The sequence below is a fragment of the Aptenodytes patagonicus genome, chromosome 2 (assembly GCF_965638725.1).
Source record: "Aptenodytes patagonicus chromosome 2, bAptPat1.pri.cur, whole genome shotgun sequence".
Taxonomy (NCBI): Eukaryota; Metazoa; Chordata; class Aves; order Sphenisciformes; family Spheniscidae; genus Aptenodytes; species Aptenodytes patagonicus.
Window position 1 is genome coordinate 12,370,886 of NC_134950.1, and position 19,372 is coordinate 12,390,257.

The 19,372-nt window shown below is 38.6% G+C and overlaps 1 protein-coding gene across 4 annotated transcripts in view; it reads left to right on the forward strand.

The window, feature by feature from the left end:
- Nucleotides 1-19,015, forward strand: part of TMEM65 (transmembrane protein 65) — a 38,714-nt gene extending 19,699 nt beyond the window's left edge. For all 4 annotated transcript variants that reach the window (XM_076329133.1, XM_076329134.1, XM_076329135.1 and 1 more), the window contains 6 exons: nucleotides 7,432-7,476; nucleotides 9,597-9,664; nucleotides 10,969-11,023; nucleotides 12,247-12,289; nucleotides 13,311-13,416; nucleotides 14,984-19,015. In XM_076329133.1, coding sequence (XP_076185248.1) covers nucleotides 7,432-7,476; nucleotides 9,597-9,664; nucleotides 10,969-11,023; nucleotides 12,247-12,289; nucleotides 13,311-13,416; nucleotides 14,984-15,079 — 413 coding nt within the window. In that variant the 3' untranslated portion in view covers nucleotides 15,080-19,015. The remainder of the gene's footprint in view (nucleotides 1-7,431; nucleotides 7,477-9,596; nucleotides 9,665-10,968; nucleotides 11,024-12,246; nucleotides 12,290-13,310; nucleotides 13,417-14,983) is intronic.
- The last annotated feature ends 357 nt before the right edge of the window (nucleotides 19,016-19,372 follow it).

Consider the following 19,372-nt stretch of genomic DNA (forward strand, 5'->3'; position numbering starts at 1 on the left):
GAGAATTGGATTAGATCAGGAAAAAAACCTCTTAATGATGAAGGCAGTGATTTGGATTTCTGGATACCTGTTTGCATTTATACTTTCTCCTAGATTTCTGGTCAGGTTTTCCACCTTAGGTCTCTGTGTTTTGTTAAACATCTTTAAGAGGATATGAATGGTGTATCACGTTTTCAGAAGGGATAATAGGGTAAGTGTATTGTATACTCACAATATTTGATGATGAACATCCAGTAAGCACTGCAGATAAAGTTGAATTTAAGTTCTATGCTATTTAAACCTATACTGTTCCGCATCTGGTAAGAAATAACGTATATTTCTGTTGCTAAATGGATCTGTTTTAGGGAGCAGGTGCTGACCACTAGATGAGGTGGCACAGAGTAGTTACATTCCCAATCATAGTGGTTTGTTTGTTTTTCCCTTTGGAGCAGGCTTGCTGCATCCGTTGTATGGGGCACTTAGCCCTGGGTTTGTCCTGGGGCCTATACGTCTGGGCTGCCCACCTGCTAGGATGGGATCCCAGGAGTGAACTATCCCCGAAATCACTCCTGGGTTTTGTTCTGAAGGGAATTGGTTGGCTGATGCCGGGAGAGAACCGGGGAGCAACCAGCACTCCTGCAAAGCTTGTTTAGCACTTGGTCCCCGAGGTATAACAGTAGTTTCAAATAAAGATGGTAATCTCTGCTGCTTCAAGATTTTTCAGGGAGGGAGATGGAATGTAATCACTGTCATTTTCCACATTGTTACAGAGTATAAAAAAGGTCTTTACTGCCCATAGTGTCCTATTTGTATAGGAAACTTTGTATATTGTATATATACAGAATTTGTATATTCTGTATGCAGAATATTTGTTTGGACATAGTTATCTTTTCAGGGGTAGTAAAGAAATTATTCTACCACGTCCTCTGTCTATTCATCTCTTACTAGTGCTTCACTCAGCTTTCTCTTCTTGTGTGCATGTGACTGAATGGGCTAACAGCCAAGTTTATATTTAGCACTGCAGGAGTCAGCATCCTTTCATGCCTTAATTGCTGTAGTAACAGGAAACCATTTGTGACTTAAAACAAATGATGCAGAATTTTTTCTTTGCTGTCAGCTCGTGGATTGTTTTTGCCCACCTGGAATATTGAGGGAACCCAATTGAAGATCAGTGGACATGGTTTTTCATCTTTGTGTTTTGCTGTATGTACTGAGTTTTTTTCAGTTTTTGTTAAAACCTTGAGAAAAACAGAGGAACAACAAAGGGGGATGGGGATGTGCCTTATGAGCTTATTCCGTGAATGAACTCATACATCATAGCCAGAATTTTTTATAGCTAAATCTGTTACTGTCACCCAGGGGCAGAAAACACAAGTGATAACAGGTACTATGGCCAGGGCTACCCTAGAAAAATAAATGCTACAGCTGAGCATTGTTAAATCTAAGACAAGAATATGAGCAGTTTTATAGATTTTTAAATAGTGACCAAATTGTTAAGATTAATGATTTAACAATGAATATCAAGAAGGTAAGGAGGAAGAATATGAAAAATATTAATAATCTAGATCCATTATAACCTCATTGTAGGCTCTGAAGGTCAGTGTCTCATCTGGAGATGAGACTTCACTTACCCCCATCCCCCTTTGTTGTTCCTCTGTTTTTCTCAAGGTTTTAACAAAAACTGAAAAAACCTCAGTTTTTCAGTTCCACCTCTAGATACTGAACAAAGCAGTAACACACATCTCGTTTCTAGGCTCCAATCCTGAATTTTGGGGATAAAGATCCTCTTATGAACTCATGTGTGAAGGAGTACCTCTTTTTAATAGAGACAACAATTGCTTTGATTTCGTGTTCTGTGTAAGTGAAGCCCTTGCTGTCTCCATGATGTGTATCTGAATGGTTTGCTGAAGTGACCCGGGCAGGTGTTTTGGAGGAGAGAGACTGATGCATTTGAGACAAAACCCTCCATAACTTCCAGATGAGACACTGACCTTCAGAGCCTACAATGAGGTTATAATGGATCTAGATTATTAATATTTTTCATATTCTTCCTCCTTACCTTCTTGATATTCATTGTTAAAACATTAATCTTAACAATTTGGTCACTATTTAAAAATCTATAAAACTGCTCATATTCTTGTCTTAGATTTAACAATGCTCAGCTGTAGCATTTATTTTTCTAGGGTAGCCCTGGCCATAGTACCTGTTATCACTTGTGTTTTCTGCCCCTGGGTGACAGTAACAGATTTAGCTATAAAACTTTACAACAGTGTTAGCTGCAATTTGAATAAAACATAGTAATACGTGCCTTTAGGCTTGCAAGTTCCCTTGTATGCCAGTTCTTAAAAAATTGATAATTCAAAAACCAGTGATGACAACTTTCTGGTTTTTGGTTGTTTTTTTTACCAACTGTCTGAATAAATGCACCCCCATTACCTATTAGTCAGTTGGGGGTTTTGTCAGCTAAGAATAATAATCTTAAAACTAAATTGCAAGTACTGTCTTGGTTTAAATTGGCTACAATTGGCATAGTTAATTTAACTTGCTGGATTTGGGCCAAGTTGTGGATAATGGTATTATTTATGTTGACAGTTTTATATTCCCCCCTAGGTTCTAGCTATTTTTAGAAAAAAAAAAAAAAGTAAATGTTTAGTTAGCAAAAAAGTGATACTGTAAATTCAAAAAAGATCAAGAACAGATTTAAGAGGCAGTTAAATTTTTTTTTTCTGCTCCCCAGACTTTGCTAATTCTGGGCTCGTGACCTGTATTGCACTTGAACCTTGGTTTATAACTTCATTTATGGTAATGAATATCAGTTAGAAACTAGCAGTATTCCCTACTCTGCCATTTCATTTTATTCCTTCTGTGATTAGATGAATTCTGGTGTCTTATTCAGCACTATGGCACAGGATGAGCTGGTAAATGGCTGCCGTGAAATGCAATACTGGAGTACTTTAGGTTTTTTCCCCAGACATTTAAACTCTGAATTGTTGGATTCTGACTCAATTCAGTTCTTGAAAGGAAGTTTTGCAATTTGGATTTTTGTTTTCCCTCCAGTAAAACAAGCGAAGGGCATGTTTCCTTTGCGTACTCTCTGAAGATTTTTCTTGTTTTTTGCTGAGCCTTGAAAATTCAAATAGTCAGAACAGCTTCCTGTGAATAAATACGCTATTCTGAAATACATTTTGCTATCTAGAGTTTTAAAAAATTGCTTTAAAGAATCTTTTTGGCTCTCCAAGAGATGTGTTCTCCTGGTGCCTTCATATCTTGCAGAGTTTTAAAGTATGTTATACTTTAAAGAGGTGGTATTGGAAGTGATTCTGTAAAAAGGTTACTTGCTTTCATGCCACAGTGGTTATTTAATTCTTTCTGATTTAATTCTTTTTTTTCCTCCCAATGTCCCAGCTTTAAACTAAGCCTTGGCCTCTGCAAGTAGAGCTCAGCTGGTCCAGCCCCCTTCCCCATAGCAGGCAGTGCTCTGTACCTCGCAGTGGAGGAGTGTACTTCAGCTGTCAGTGAAGTCTTCTTTGTGCTTAAAGGCTTGTTTTGGTGCTCCACAGAGGACAGCTTTTTCCTTGCGTCTGGTCCTGCAGGTACCGTGTGACAAGGTCCTGAGCAACCTGGTCTGATTTGGCCCTGCTTTGAGCAGCACGGGACTAGATACCCTCTCCAGGATAGAGACGTGTGTCCTGGCTCAGGCAGAGAGTGTGTCAGGATTGGAGTTTCCCTCTCTGGACCGTGAACAGGGTTGACCTGTGCTTAGTTATCTGATCTTTTTCTGTCAGACTTCTCCTATCCCTGTCTCATTAATACATGTGAGCCCAGATTTTTTTTTCCCAGATTAATTTTTATCTCAATGATGAGGGAAGCTGTATGTCAGGCATGCTTCTGGATGAGTTTAGCAAGGCTCTTTTATAAAAAATAAAGTTCTTATGCATGCAGCAGGAAGATGCTATTTCCTACGCTAGAGTTCCCTATGGCTGGACAAGAGCAGTCTGGTCTCCAGAGCACGGTGTCACCATGCTGTCCTCAGGAACCTCTCTTTTAATGTTTAACTGCCCTAGTGTTGTTGAAGCACCTTAGGTGCCCTGCTTCATAAAATGGGTATTTAGGAGGAATCCCTGTCGTGGTTTAACCCCGGCCAGCAACTAAGCCCCATACAGCCACTTGCTCGCTCCCCCCCTGGTGGGGTTGGGGAGAGAATCGGAAGGGTAAAAGTGACAAAACTCATGGGTTGAGATAAAGACAGTTTAATAGGTAAAGCAAAAGCCATGCACCCAAGCAAAGCAAATGAAGGAATTCATTCACTCCTTCCCATCGGCAGGCAGGTGTTCAGCCATCTCCAGGAAAGCAGGGCTCCATCATGCATAACGGTTACTTGGGAAGGCAAACGCCATCACTCCGAACATCCCCCCCCCCTTCCTTCTTCTTCCCCCAGCTTTATATGTTGAGCATGATGTCCTATGGTACGGGATATCCCTTTGGTCAGTTGGGGTCAGGTGTCCCGGCTGTGTCCCCTCCCAGCTTCTTGTGCACCCCCAGCCTACTCGCTGGTGGGGTGGTGTGAGAAGCAGAAAAGGCCTTGACTCTGTGTAAGCACTGCTCAGCAGTAACGAAAACATCCCTGTGTTATCAACACTGTTTCCAGCACAAATCCAAAACATAGCCCCATACCAGCTACTGTGAAGAAAATTAACTCTATCCCAGCCAAAACTAGCAGAATCCCACACCACCAAAACAGGTTATGTCAATGATGAAATAATTTTTGCTCGTATTTGATCCCTTGCTGTTTCCTTCTACTTTGCACTAACTCCTCTCTCTTCTACCCCCAAAGTAGTGTCCCCCAGCCTCCCTCCTTTTAAAACCAACCCAAGATAGTCCTTGATTTATGCTCTAAAGGAGGAGGTTTGTGTCTTTTTTAGTTAACGTGACCTGAAACTCCCATTATTCATAGATGTAAAAGATTGCTGTTTTTTTTCTTCTCCTATCAAATGCTTGTCCTCAATTTCTCCTTTTGGTAATAAGCTTCTAAAATCAATTATGTGCTGGTTTTTAGCTTTTTAATATCTTTTTAGCTGCACTGAATAGAGTGTAATGTTTGATAACACATGGTAGACTGCCATGTGTTATCAAACTCAAACATCAGTTGTAGTTAAATCCACAATACTGATGTTCTAGAGCTTTGTAGTATTGTGTGACAAACTGAATAGTCTTCTATCTTCTGTCTTGGAACCCAAAATACTTCACTTGGGAATTATCTCAATTAACTGGATATCATAATCAGGGAAAACTATGAAAAGATGTCTTCCTCAGATGTAAATAGAGTGTTTCCTGGAAGTTTATGTATGCTGTTACAGCTTTTTATCATTAAATCCTTGTATATGGAGAACTAGACCTGAAGAATAGATGGTACTTCAGCGGGGATGGTTTCAGTGGCGGTGTCACATGAAGCCAAGGAACCACGCTGGTTGGTGTGATAGCTTCCTGTCAGAGCAGAAAGCCGTGGAGCACAGCACTCTGTCAGTGACCTTCTGTGCTTGAGTTCGTGATTTTGGGTTTTCATTCTCTCCCTGGCATCCAGTAGGATGGAGCAAGAGGAGGTTAGGAAAGCTTCATCAGGAATGTGACGGTACTGGCTTAGGTTGCCTGGTCACCCCCAGGGCATCTAGAGCTTTTGGAAACTGTGGCCTCAGTTAATCTCTTTAGTTCAAAGCGGCCCTGATTTTCCCTAGTGTTGTACGAATTTGCTGTCTCTGAGAAAAGCTGCTGAAAGGGTGGTACTGGTGTATACAGACAGCTCTCTCTTTTTCCATGCTTTTCTAAAAGCTTTGCTTAAGCTGCGAGGATGGAGGGAGGCCACATGCAGACAAGTGCAGGAGAAGTTTGTGTTGGGAAAATGGGTCCCACCCTCAGTCCTATCCTTTTTGAACACAAGCTGAAAATTTTGGTCTGAAGCTTTCTGGCTGTCGGGCACCAGTGATGCCTGCAGCTTTGGAAGATTGGCTCTTGCAGGGCTCCCCTCTGTTTACCATGGGATGTTCTTTTGTTCCTCCTCCGGCCTGAGGTTTTAATTTGTAAATTCCTTGGCATTTTCTGGGGGGGGGGGGGAATCTTTTTCTCTAGTATTTGGGCTGTACTTCTCCCACTTGCATGATGAATACAACTGGTGTTTGTAGAGCTTAGGTAGTTTATTGGGCAGAGGGAAGAAGCGGGTCTCCAATAACTGCTAAAGCTTGAAAGTTGTTACGGTTTCAGACCTTAGATTAATGAAATCATTTTGGAAGTCAGTGTCCTGGTTGGCTGAATATTGGTGTTATGGTCTAACCATTTTTTTTTCTCCAAAGTTAAGTGAATATTTTAGTTTCTCCTTTACAATAGCTTTGAATATAGGAGTGACTTGGATGCTGAGATACTCACTCTAGTTTGCACAGTTCAGACATATGCTCAAATGATTCACAGCCTGTGTTTGCAGCGTTGTCTTTTCATGTACTTGGCTGCCCCAAGTAAAATTTGAACACTTGAGGTAGTGTTGTAGGCTTCTCTTATGTTTTACCATTTTTTACCTTTGCCTATAGAAGTTACCTAATCAAAAGTATGGAAGCAACTTGTCAAAAGCTCAGGGTTCATAATACTGGAAGATACTGGGGCAACTTTTTTTATGCTTTAAAAAGGGGTCTTATGCTCAATATCCACATTTAAAAAACAACAACAACAACAAAAGCCTAAAAAAGTAGCTTGTTTTCTTTCCCTTGCCCCTGTGAAATGGGTAGCTGTAGCTGCTGCGTTCTGTACATCACCTCTTAATAGACTGCATTAGCTTCCTATAGAGTACTCTGTCAGGTTCAGGAGTGATGTCCTTGTCCTTCTAGGCTCTTAATGGTTTGATGCCAGGATACCTGAAATGTGCACCAAATGACCAAACTTGATCTGCTGTTACTGAAATCAGTGGTCTCTAATGTCATGGTAGTATTTTTCTTTTATTCTCACACTAGTTATTAAAAGACGGCTTCTGTCAGAACAGAAATGGTAGGGGTTTTTTTGCACACTGTCTCTGGTGGTTGTCTGATGCATGCTTAGAGGACCTCTAAAAACAAATAATAAAATACAATTGTCTTTAGATGTCCTGGTTTTTCTAATTTTGGTGTGGTTTTCTAATTTTCAGTAATAAAGGTGGCTTATCGGGCTGCTTCTAATGTATGCTATTACTTTGCATAATCATTATACTAGTTTAATATTGCAATATCATTCTAAGACTTTGTGGCTTTTAATAGTATGTTATCTTTTGTAAAAATAATAAAAATGTAGATGTGAAGCATTTTTCTTCAAATTTTAAAGCTGTTAAATAACATAACTGCTTTTTTGCCTGCTAGTAATTTGGTAAACAATTTATAATATGTTAACTGAATTTGTGATGAACTAGCTAACTTTCTCATTTCATTTTGACTTCTCTAGAGAAATTGGAGGTTGCACCACCATCTCCAGGACAACTGAAACATGGTAAAAGAAGAATGTTTGTTGAATGTGGTTCAGTACTTGTGCAGTCTGTCTTGAATTGTTTCACCTTTCTCCTACAAGTGCTGGTCTGTCCTCATCCCTGTCATATGGAATAACAGAAAACCAAAGCAAGCACCAACAGTCACCCTGCCTTCTTTATTTCATAACACCTCAGCTGTAGAATGTGCACCATTTAGTGAAAGTAGGACAGAAAGCCCAAATGAGACTGTGCTGTTCAAAGCCAGCAGCAAACACTTTTGTAAGCCGAGCGGTGTTGATGCTGCAGTACCTTGTGGGGGTTTTTGTGTTTAAGCTTAAAACTATTGACTTGCTTCTTGTCACATATATTTTAAATGGACTGAGAAGTGGGATAAAATTGCAGAGAAATTGGAAATAGCTTTGGTATTCTTTATAGTACCATGGTCGTTCAAATTACACTGATTTAGTTTCCAAATCAGTGTATCTTGTGTTTTTAAACTCTGTCAGTGAGCAAATGTATTTAGTTGAATATTTTCCTACTCTAGATATCTACACTTATTTTTCTTTGGTTTTTTTTTGCTTGGTCCCTGGGGTTCTGTTTACTCCATGGATTCCAAAGTTCTGTCAACTTCGGTAAGAATTTGAGCTCCCTTTGTAGCACCAGAGTTTGGTGCACACATTTTGAAAATACTAGGCGTCTCTGTGCTCTTTTTGTTATTTATGTTTTTGGGGTTTTTGTCCTGCAGTGGTTTAAAAAAAGAATAATTTGGAAAACTTCGTACGTTCTGTGCTTTAGTCTTTTACCTGTGCATTTAAGAAGGTATGTGTTCTTAGAAAGTAGTTACAGAAGTCCAAACGTGTTCTAGTACCTGAGCATGAAAGATCTCTTGAGCGTGGCTTTGTTTTTTCTATGATCATGGATTCATGCTGTCTGTGAGAGGTAAACCCAAAAGGGACTCATACCAGTTTCTTTTCACATGGCTGTGAGGTTCGTGCACTCATCTTTCTTCCCTCTTTATATGTTTGCATCTGTAAGTTCATAAAATATAGGAATTATTGGTCCCATCTGAAGTGGGGACAAAAACGTAAATAGCTGATGCGTTTTAAATGTTAAAAATGAAAAGTTCTGACTTTCTAAGCTGTATTTTTAGTTATGTGTCTGTCCTCGGTGCTGTATTTAGTCTTATGATGCTAGCACCTTGAAACTCAGCTGGAGGCAATGCTGTGCAAATTCAGTCCCATCTCCATCAGAAGCTTACAAGCTTAAGACTTTATAGAGAAAATGGAGCAGGACAAAAAAGAACGATACAGTAGCACTGTGCTGCTTGTTAGAAATTGAGACCAGCATGTTCCAAGTTCCTGCAATTAGAAAATATTTTCAAATAGGGTTTACTTGGAGTTTCAGGAGTGAAAAGAAAAAAAATGCATGAAACAAAAGGTGGAACTTGATTTCTTAAACAATGTATTGAGGAGCGGCTTCAAGTCTAACTTGTCATTATCATAGTGCCCAAACAAAATCAAGAAGTTTGAGTTGAATAGTGAGATAATTAACGCTGTATGACACACTAGTGAAAACCACCTTAGCATTTGCAGGTTTAGCTGAAGGAGTTTTGGTAAGAATTGCCTAGCTGCAGGCAATATTCTTAAAATAAGAATTTTTAGGAATGCGTGAAGAAGATGGAGCTCTTGCACTGGATTAGAGAGGGACTTGCAGAGGAAGGGGCTTTATTTCAAGCAAGAGAAGAATGCAGGGAGTCTGGTGAGACAGTTTGGCAATCTTCAGTGATACTGCAACATCGGTTGGAAGAACTAAATAGTATCAAAGTTTGTGTAGTTTTAAATATTTCTCTTATGCAGTAGTAGGCATAAGTGGCTTCCATCCAAAATTGTACAGGTATTTGCAAAGAGTAGGTTGGTTTAATTGGCTCTTTGCAAGCCATTAGTAACACTTAACGTGTAGCAAAGGGTTTTACCAAACCTGCCAGAAATAAAAAGGTCACTAATAAAAGTAGTAGGAAAGGGATTTTGTGTATGTTGTCTTTGTTTCTCTTAAAGGCAGTATTAGACTGACGTTTCAGTAGTTCGTGTGACTAGTGAACTCTCTTATAAATATTTATTTTCTCTTTGTTACTTATTTCTTTTAGTGTTCTTCCACAATGCGTTACCTTTTGTAGGGTTTGGATTTTTGGATAACGCAATTATGATTGCTGCGGTAAGTTCATTATGTAATTCCTTGATCAAGTCAGTAAGATTCATATTGTTCAAGTACTAAATGAGTAAATGAGAGCTTCAGGAAGACTCTGTTCCCTCTGTATAAACTCACTAATTTCTATTTTAATTTTTCTTTTTTAAAGAAAATGTCCATGCTCTATTCAGCCTTTGCAGGATGCAAAGGAATGTTGTTCCTTCTGAAGGGCAGTATTGTAACTAATTTTATTGAATTGAGAAAAGGCTTGCTTTTTTTTCCCTCTCCTAATTTGTGCTGCAAGACACGCTTTTGATCATGTAGTCAATACTTTTTTTTTTGTACCAACTGATGATAATGTGATTATAATGCGTTGATGAATAGGTCTTCAGGGTTTTTACTGATTTGTTCCTTTGTTCTGAGTGATGCAGGCAATGTTAGTGCTGATGCTGATTTGTACTGAGGTAGTCTGGCATTTCTGAGTAACACCAAGATATTTTCCTGTTCATTTGGAAGATGAAATGGACTAGTGGAACAGGAAGATGGATAAAGGCCAAAGATACTGTTCCTTGTGTAGAATTATCATTGACAGTGTGATCTTAATCACGGGGTAATTCAGGTGGGAAGGGACTGCAGGACCCACTAGGTCTCTAGTCTTGATCCTGCTCGGGACCTTCTCAGGGTCTCTAGTCTAACCTTCTGCTCAATGCAGGGTCAGCTATAAGGTCAGATGAAGTTGTTCATTGTTTTATCCTGTGGGTCTTGAGAAGATCCAAGGGCAGAGACTGCACAGCCTGTCTGGGCAGCCTGTTTCAATGGTCGACTGTCCTCACAGTGGAAAACATTTTCCTGTATCTAACTGGAACATGTTTTAATTCGTGCACATTGTCTCTTATTTTTGGACCATGTACTGCTGTTTCATCGTGCAGTTCACTGATTTTGTTTCTTCAACTGAAAAAGTAAGGAGCTACGATACTGTGTTTTATTTGTTTGCTCAGTATTTGTAGAAGTTTGCGTTCAGCACTGTGGATTCAGCTAAGAATTACAGTGGGGAAAATGGTATGCAGAGATAGGAATTACGGTTTTGTCCATTAGGTGGCCATTATGAAACAATATAAAACATTAAAAGAATATCAGAAGTAGGCTCTTGTCCTAGGGGGAAATACATATGCTAGGAGAGTAGGAGCTGTGCGGATCTAGTAGCAGTAATGCCCATTTATCCTTTCAGTCTTAACATAAACAAGCAATAAGCAATACTTTTGCCAGTTGAAGCAATACAGTCTATTTTAACTCCAAATCCCTCAAATAATGAGAAAACTCTTGTTTTTCAGGGAACCCAAATAGAGTTGTCAATTGGAGTTGTCCTAGGAATTTCAACTATGGCAGGCAAGTAATAAAAATACACTATGTGTAGACTAATATGGCACACTTGTATATTTTAGGCTGAAAGTGGGCCACAGGGCTGGAAATGGCTCATTCCTTGGTCTTGCAGCTGCCTTTCTGAATAAAGAAACAACCTATGGTTGAAGCAAGGACCTATTCCATTTGCAGAAATGGAATTTCAGTTCAAATAGCTTTTGAAGTGCTTGCTGGTTTTAATCTAAAAGTTCAAATCCTGGGTCACTTAGGAAAGTGTATTTGTATTTCTGTAATGGAACTGCTCTAAATTCCTTAGGGTCTGATATTTATGTATGTGTATATATGTATTTGTAAGTTGCTGTTTGCTTGCAGTGCTAAGTGAAGATCAGCGTTGGTGTCCTTTTACTGTGTTGGCTGGTGTTCTTGGTGGCTTCTCTGCCTCTGCGATACCATAGGAAGGCCCAGCAGCCACCCTGCTCCTGCACTGGGCCAAAACTGATAAGCTCTGCTCGACAGCTTTGGTGCCTCTGCAATGTCAGAGGAAAAAAAACTGCTCATGGACCCACCAACTGCAGGTGCAGCATTGCTCACAAGCACGCAGATAGCTTAAATGAAAATGTATATAGCAGAACAAGTTAATCATTTGGAAATTTGTAGCCCTCTGTTGCAATGCAAGACAGTCACAAGCAAGCTTATCTCAATAAGATCTGCTGTGAAATCATGAGTGTGTAACTTTATTCAATCATAGGTACAGTATTTATTCCTAAACTGACACAGTTCATGGATACGTTGAAATGTTTATCAAAGGTACTTAATGTGAGTAATAGCTCCTTCTGTTTCCAGTGCTCCTGTGCCTCTTCAGGCACTGGAAGGCCTTGCTTGGCATCCAGTGTTAGCTGTATGAAACTGGCAACTATGCATGGCCATTTTTAACTCTGATCTGAAAAGTTGCTACATTGATTTCCAAGTGTCAGTGTTGTCTTTTTGTATTTGTCAAGTTTTCTTCATACAAGTTGAGAAAAATAGTTGCACTTCCTGTTATTGTTAGTCCACTGCTGTTATTACAAACTGTAATAAGGTCAGAAGAAAAACTCTAAAATAAAAGAAACTTGCTTCTAGTTTTTTATGCTATATATACACTGAGAAGAGTGAGGGTCACTGAGGGTGGAAGGGGAGCTGGTTAGTTTTGTTTATAATTAAAATAATACTTTGCCGCCTTCTCCCCTTCTCTTCCCTTTTCCTCCCTCCAGCTGCAGCTTTGGGAAACCTTGTTTCAGATTTAGCTGGACTGGGGTATGTCTGAACTTGTATTAAGAATATTTTTTTTTCCTCTCTTGCAAACACTGTTGGTGCTGCTGAACTAGAACATATAAACTGCTGAAATTGCTTTATTTTTTTTCCTAGCTCTTGAATTTTGCTTCAGTAAACTACATGACTGTAGAAATGCATTCTGTCCTTGCTAAAAAAAAGTTGGAATATTAGGTGGTTCTTGTCGAGGTTAAAACTGCAATGCCGTAGTTCTGAAACAGAATAATTCTCCTGCTATTACAGTATTATGTATTTTAAGTGATAATATTGGGATTGGCATTTAACCTGATTCAATGTAGTCTTTAGGTAATGCTTGCTTTTAAAGAAGTATTAGAACTTTTCTACAAAAAGTACGTTCATTAAAATACAAAATGGAAAAATACATTTTTTGTGATATAATATATTGCTGTGATAGAATATACCTAATATATCTCCTCAGATTGTTATGCCTAGATCTGAAGACATTTCCTTCTCCTCAGATAAAACAATTGCGTATCTGAAATGTCTTCAGATCTAGGCATACCTATTTCTGATATAAGCAGATGCAGCTGACTTTTTTATTTTTTTAAAGGAAATTTATGCGTAATTGCTGAAAATAAAGCTTTCTGTTATGCCTCTTTTTCCCACTTTCCCTCCAATTTTTTTCTGCAAATAACAAGGCTTATTACTAACTAGCATGCGTGCATGTGTGTAACCTTTCCTCCAGTAAAGGTTACTTAGAAGCTCTGCAAAAATACAGTAACATTCACACCAGTTGTGTCTTACTGCATAAAGTTTTTCTGGAAATACTGCATATTAAATCAGTGAGAAAATTAGTTAACTTACATTGCAAAATGTGACCATCAGAGGTCTGAACGCTTTCCCATATTTACTTCTCGATGGCTTTATCAGTATGTTGGAGGAAAAGCTATTGATTTTAAGTTCAGTGCTTCAAATATTTCAGAATCCTCACTAGAAGATACTGTCAGATCCAAAATCATTTGTTCTTGTTTTCTTGTTCTTCCAGTCTTGCAGGTTACGTAGAAGCTTTAGCTTCACGGCTGGGTCTGTCAATCCCTGATCTGACACCCAAACAAGCTGATATGTGGCAAACGCGTCTCAGTGCACACTTGGTGAGTATCCTGTAGGTAGGCACTGTTTGCGTGGAGCTTTTTTTGTTTAAACTAGTATGTGATATATCTTTTTTGTCACTTTTGCCATTAAATACTTAACAACCACCAACATTTTGCACATTTCCTGGAAGGTTTAGTTGTGAGCCTATGTGAGGGAGCATCATGAGACTGGATTCTTTGGGGCTTGGGTGGTGGTTTTTTGTCTGCAGCAAGCCACAAGTGACTAGTAACATGGATAGTCTCTGCGATGATTTCACGTATGCTATGCAGATACCTGGTGTGAGCTCTGGCTACTGTGATAAGATAGTTTATTTGAACGTTACGACCCCTTAGTAGTTTACTCCTATACATTCTTTGTCAAGCACTTGCTATTCATATACCTCTGCTAGTATGTATTCATTTCTAATATTCTATAATTAGCTTGGATATGAAATTAGCTTTCCCCTGGGTAAACTTTTAGCATTTGCATAATATTCACTGCCTGGGTTTACAGTTATGGGGCACTTATCTTGCAGATTCATTTTTCAGGATGATTACTTCATTAACATTTAAACATTTGAAGCAGTCCCACTTCAGCAATGAGACCATTAGTTTATTTTGATTAAAGAAACAGATTTTAAGAAACTGATTAAAGAAAAAGATATTTATTTCACTTTGCCAGGATGAGCCTTCATGGGGAAGAATATCTTTGCAGATTTAAGGGAAGAGAGATAATACTTTCTGAGGAGAAGTTGCGGGGGGGGGGGAAGTCTGCTTTTAGCAGTGATAGATCAAAGCATTGAGCGGGGAAGAATTGGCATGCGGTCAGTGGGCTGCCCTCTAGTCTGTCCAACGTAAGAGTTTTCCCAGTGGAAGCTGAGTCTGTGGCAAAAGCCTATTGTTGCGCTGCAGTTCATTCAAAGCACTTCTGTGAAAAGACTTCTGAGCATCTTAGCCTGTATGCTAGCATTTTTTCTTTTTTGCCCGCTGTCTCAAGTTTCTCAACACTATCCACCTACTGCTGGTGATGTGGTTTGGATGTTGCCTTTCTTATTTCTTTCCTCACCTGTTGACTTTTATGTCCTGGTCAATTGTGAAATGTTTTCCAAACTTTTCTTTTTTTTGTCTTCACCTTGTGTCTTTGCAAATTGTCATGTTTCCAAGGAATTCCTCATTCCTGACCGTGATGATAATTTGCATTACCAGATGTGAGCAGATACATTTATAATTGCACCTAAAATGTGGTTTGTGGTTTGTGTGGTGTGTTTTTTTTTTTCCTTCCCTGTCTTCCTGGCCATCCTACTAATCCTTTGAATCTGTCTCCTCCCTTACCACCTCTGCAGCTCTTCATGGGTCATTCCCCTCCTCTTTATTCAGAATTGTCTTTTATCACAGCACACGCTGTTTCTAACCTTGTCATATCTGTCTGTCTCTCATAGATTGTGTTTCTAGTCTGCATGCTAAGAAAAATGTGGCTCCCAACCAAAAGCTAGAACAAAGGGTCTGTTTTCCTGGTTGTGTTGCTACTACACAGCAAATGAGTAACAACTGATCAGTGAGAAACTTAATCTTTTCCCCCTTTCTCTAGGGTAAAGCTATTGGAGTGACCATTGGCTGCATTTTAGGAATGTTTCCTTTGTTGTTCTTTGGCGATGAGGAAGAAAAACTGGAAGAAAAAAATTAACCTTTTTACAAGACATATACAAATGTAAACTACTGTACCTCAATTATTCAATTATGCTGTCAATATTTAGGAATTAACAGACAGTAAAAAAATGTATAGACTTGGGAACAAAACCTTCAGCATGTCGTTTTATGGAAACACTAATTTATTGTGGCTTTGTTGTGTTCAGTACTTCTTTTTATAAGATATCATCTAACTTTTTATTTAATTGTAAATTTTTGAAGTGTTTTCACTTATGGCAACTGGTGTTTACCACTTTCCCCTTTGACCTTATTCTTTAATGGAGTATTAGTTTAATAATCCACCGTGGATGACAGTACCACTCTTCAGTTGCATATTGGTTGCTTAACAGTTGTAATTGCATGACAAAAAATTCACTGCTGTTCGTCAGGTCCTTCAATACAGATTATTAAGGAGGTCAGTGATGAGTAATTTGACTGCTTGCCCCCTCACCAGCCATCGTTTTGCACTGCCTTTAGACTAGATATTTCAGCGATCTATGACAGTCTAGTTTGCATTTTTTTCACAATTCTAAATGTCTCTGAATTGTCTTCTGAGATGATAATTTTAATGCTTTGACAAGGTAAGTGTTTCCAGTGTAGGCTCTTTACCAAGTCCATTTTTTTAGTGGTGTTATAACACCTTTTGTACTTCCATATTCATGCCTTTTTTTTTCCTTTGTAAACAATATTTTGAGAACTGAGTTGAGAGATCCTTAAGTTTGTCGTCCTGAGTTTTGAGCGTGGTATTAAAGAATTCAGACCAACTGTTTCAAAACCACAAACAACTTGTTTTACTGTTCTGCTTAAAACAAGGTGTGAATAGTTGATTGGGTGGATGAGGCTGGGAACCCTTCAGGGTATGAATGAGTGCTGGCATTGCAAGTTTGTAATGGGTGGTTCAGTTGAAACAATATAAAGTGTATCATCAGTCTGGATTAGAAGGACCTGATTGCACATAGTAACTTTATATTTAAGATTAAGCCTTTGCTACTTTTTTTTTTGCTGTGAGACAATTAGTAAAAAAAAAAACCCCAAACAACAAAAAAAGGAGACTTGAGGCCTTTTTCCTTTTTTGCCTTTTATTTTTGCAGTCTTACTTGGTGTATTAGAGATCTGACAGTGCAGTCACATGTAACTGTGCTTTTTTTATATGGTCATGAATAAATTGATTACAACTATTGAATATTCATAATACTTCAGGATCTGACTTGCCAATAGCATAATGCTAAGCTGATAACTGTTGATTAGAGGAGAGGGTTTCTTACCTGTTTGAATACCATTTGGAAAAGACACTAAAAAGAGAGGCACAGGCAGGGCACTTTGAAAGTTTTATTGCTGGAATTGTTAGCACTTCTGAAACCTAGAAAGAAATGTTTAAAAAAAAAAAATAAGTCCCCGATGACTTTTATTTGCTATAGGAAAAGTCTTATTGTAACGCGTACATTTTACAGAGCTCACTGCTTATTTGTTGGTCATAAATCTGACTTCTCTGTCCTCATTTCTAGAAGCCCTTTAACAGCAGTACTGAAACTTTGACATCAACCTTTAAGGAAGGTGACAGTGTTGTATCTGTTTTTTTGAAAAGCAGACTTTGAAAACTTGCAGTGAGTAGTCCTAGTAGCATGTACTGTACTTTGTACGTTAAACCATGAGAATCTGGACCAAACTGTAAAACTGAAAGAAATCTCAGCCAGGCATAGAACACAAATGCAGAAGAGTTTTGGCTTGCATTTTCAAAGTTGGAAGCTTTATTTAAAAAAAACAAAAAAACCAAAAAAACCCAACAAAAACAAAAAAAAACCACAAAACTGAACTAAAACAAACAACAAAAAAACCTCCAACCACAAAAAAAAACCCACACAAACCAGTCCTGCTAGAAAATTATGCACTCTTTCCCCAACAGATTGCTGCTGGTTTACAGTACTTCAGTGATCTCTTTTTTTTTTTTTTCTCTCATCCACACATTTGTCTTGCCTTAAACTCTAACTTTTCTTCCTCTGCATGTACTGTTGTTTCTGGTATGTTTGTATACAAAGCTGTAAGCATTTCCCACATGTTCTTTTTTTAAACCGAAGTACACATCAAAGCAATTTTGCATAGGTTTTTTTGTAGCTGTTTTTACAGTAATTCCAACACTGTTTCCCATTATGACACTGGCATCTTCATTGGAATCTTCCAGCAGTGGCCAAACCTCTGTTCTTTGCCGTCATACCAAATGGAACACTGTTTTCATCCCTTTTTTTAGAGCTTGTGAGAACAATCAGAAGTCTGTGTCAGCTGTCATAGTAGTGTTCATTTTCTAATGACAATAGGAAAGACCATGTACTGTTGTTAAATAGCTTGTGCATGTAAATTGAGTATGTTTTGTTGCTGTATGTCAAACTATTGTACTGCAACCAATGCTTTTATCGAGAATTAATGAACTAAAATATCTTCAAAGAATCATGTATCGTCTTGTTAAACTATTTAGCTAACCACAAAAATGTGGAGGGCAAGTGACACATGGTAAGAAATCTTGGGTGTTTCAGGCTGTTGTCTGATACCATAATCAAGAAGGTGACTTCTAGGGTTTCAATATTTGACAAACGTGAAGAAATAACTCGTGATTTCAGAGGAATAGTGGCTCTGCTGGAGGCTGAGAGAAAGTGCTTGTTGGGGCCAAGCTGCCACCCTGAGTACAGTAGGGGTAGCTTGCTTTGCCTGCAGGATCCACTCTTGCGTGGATGTGGTAATGCTTTGCGTGGAAGGGAAGATCTGTTCCTGATCTGTACTCTGTCTCCTTACAAGGAGGGTGGGTTTTTCTGGGGTATATGGATGAAAGTAATCCCTGATGCTCTGATCAAACTGCTTAAAACACTTAACTTGAGAAGACAGAGCACTAACAAAACACTCCTCTTTGTTTTCTGTTGTCTTCTCCCTCCTCGATAAAAGGAAAAACAAACACTACAGGCTTATTCAGAGACTTCAGTATTGCTCTGTTTTTTTGATTCTATAGTTTGTCCTGTGTTAACAGGAATTTTTCACGTTAAAGGGCTGGTAGACCTGAAATTGTGTTTATTTTAAAATGCTGTCTTACTGTAACTTAAAATATAAATGTATTTTTGACTGTATGTTATCTCTAGGGACAAAGAACATGCATCTGATAATACGGTTACCCAAATCTCCTCACCAATCTTTTCTCATTCATGTACTTTTACATAAATTATTTGAATTCAGACAACGTATTTTGTATTGTCTTTAATTAAATTGTCAAACTTTCTGTAAACTTTTGTACTACAGCAAAGCTGTTCTGTGTTTCTTTATTAGACCAGATGCTGGAGGTCAAATGTTAATAATATCCTGTGGGTATTCAGCCTCAGTTATACAAAACAGGAATTTATCACTTAAGTTATAAGCAGGTGGTCCTTTGTCACTGTCATAGGAGATACCACTGTGGAGTGGTACTTCTGTCTCTTCATGCTTGGAAGAGAGCAATTTAAACAATTAAAATGTTTGCATGGTAAATTGGTGGCATTTGTGATTAATATTACTCAGAAGTCCACTTGCACTTGAACTTCTGGAATTAACTGAGTTTTTGTATGCAAACAGCCTTTTTCAACTTTCCTGGACTTTGGAGCTCTTCACTTTTTTTTTCCACTCGTTGGTCAGTCCCTTTTGTGGATGTCTGTGCATAAAGAAGGGCTGCGAGTAAAACATCTATACTGGAAGGATGGTCTCATCTCCTTTTGAGAACCTGTGTAGGTTGGCTGTTACTTTACTCTATTCTGATTGCATTGTGGAGTAGAACTTTTCATTAATGTTGTTCAGAGAGTCTATCACACTTCTAGCCAATGTGTTTCCCTCTTCTGTCTGATGTTTTACATGGTCTAGTGACAAGCTGACAGAGTGGCGGTATATAAACTAAAGACCTTAATAAAGTATTGAGGAATTGTCATCCTGCTCTGATTGTCCTATGCCTCTGGAACTTTTTAACCTAAAATATTAAGAAAATAGCTAGAGCTACTCCAGATTGCAGTTAATGCTCTCATAACACAAACCCAAGCTCCTGTTTTAAAGTCTTCATTTAACGTTTGTTAAGGCTTTTACCCTTGTCTCAGTGTTCTGGACCCTTGGCATCCAGAGTGTTGCTTCAAAATAGTATTGGGGTGCAGTGGATGGAGGGTTTTGGGCAAACTTGGAATTTAAAAGCCAACCAAGATAAATGCAGAAGGATTTTTTTTGTTTTGTTTTGGAAGACTACCTCCCCCAGTCAAAACAAACCACACCTTCTAGAGAGCTTCTGTGAGCTTCC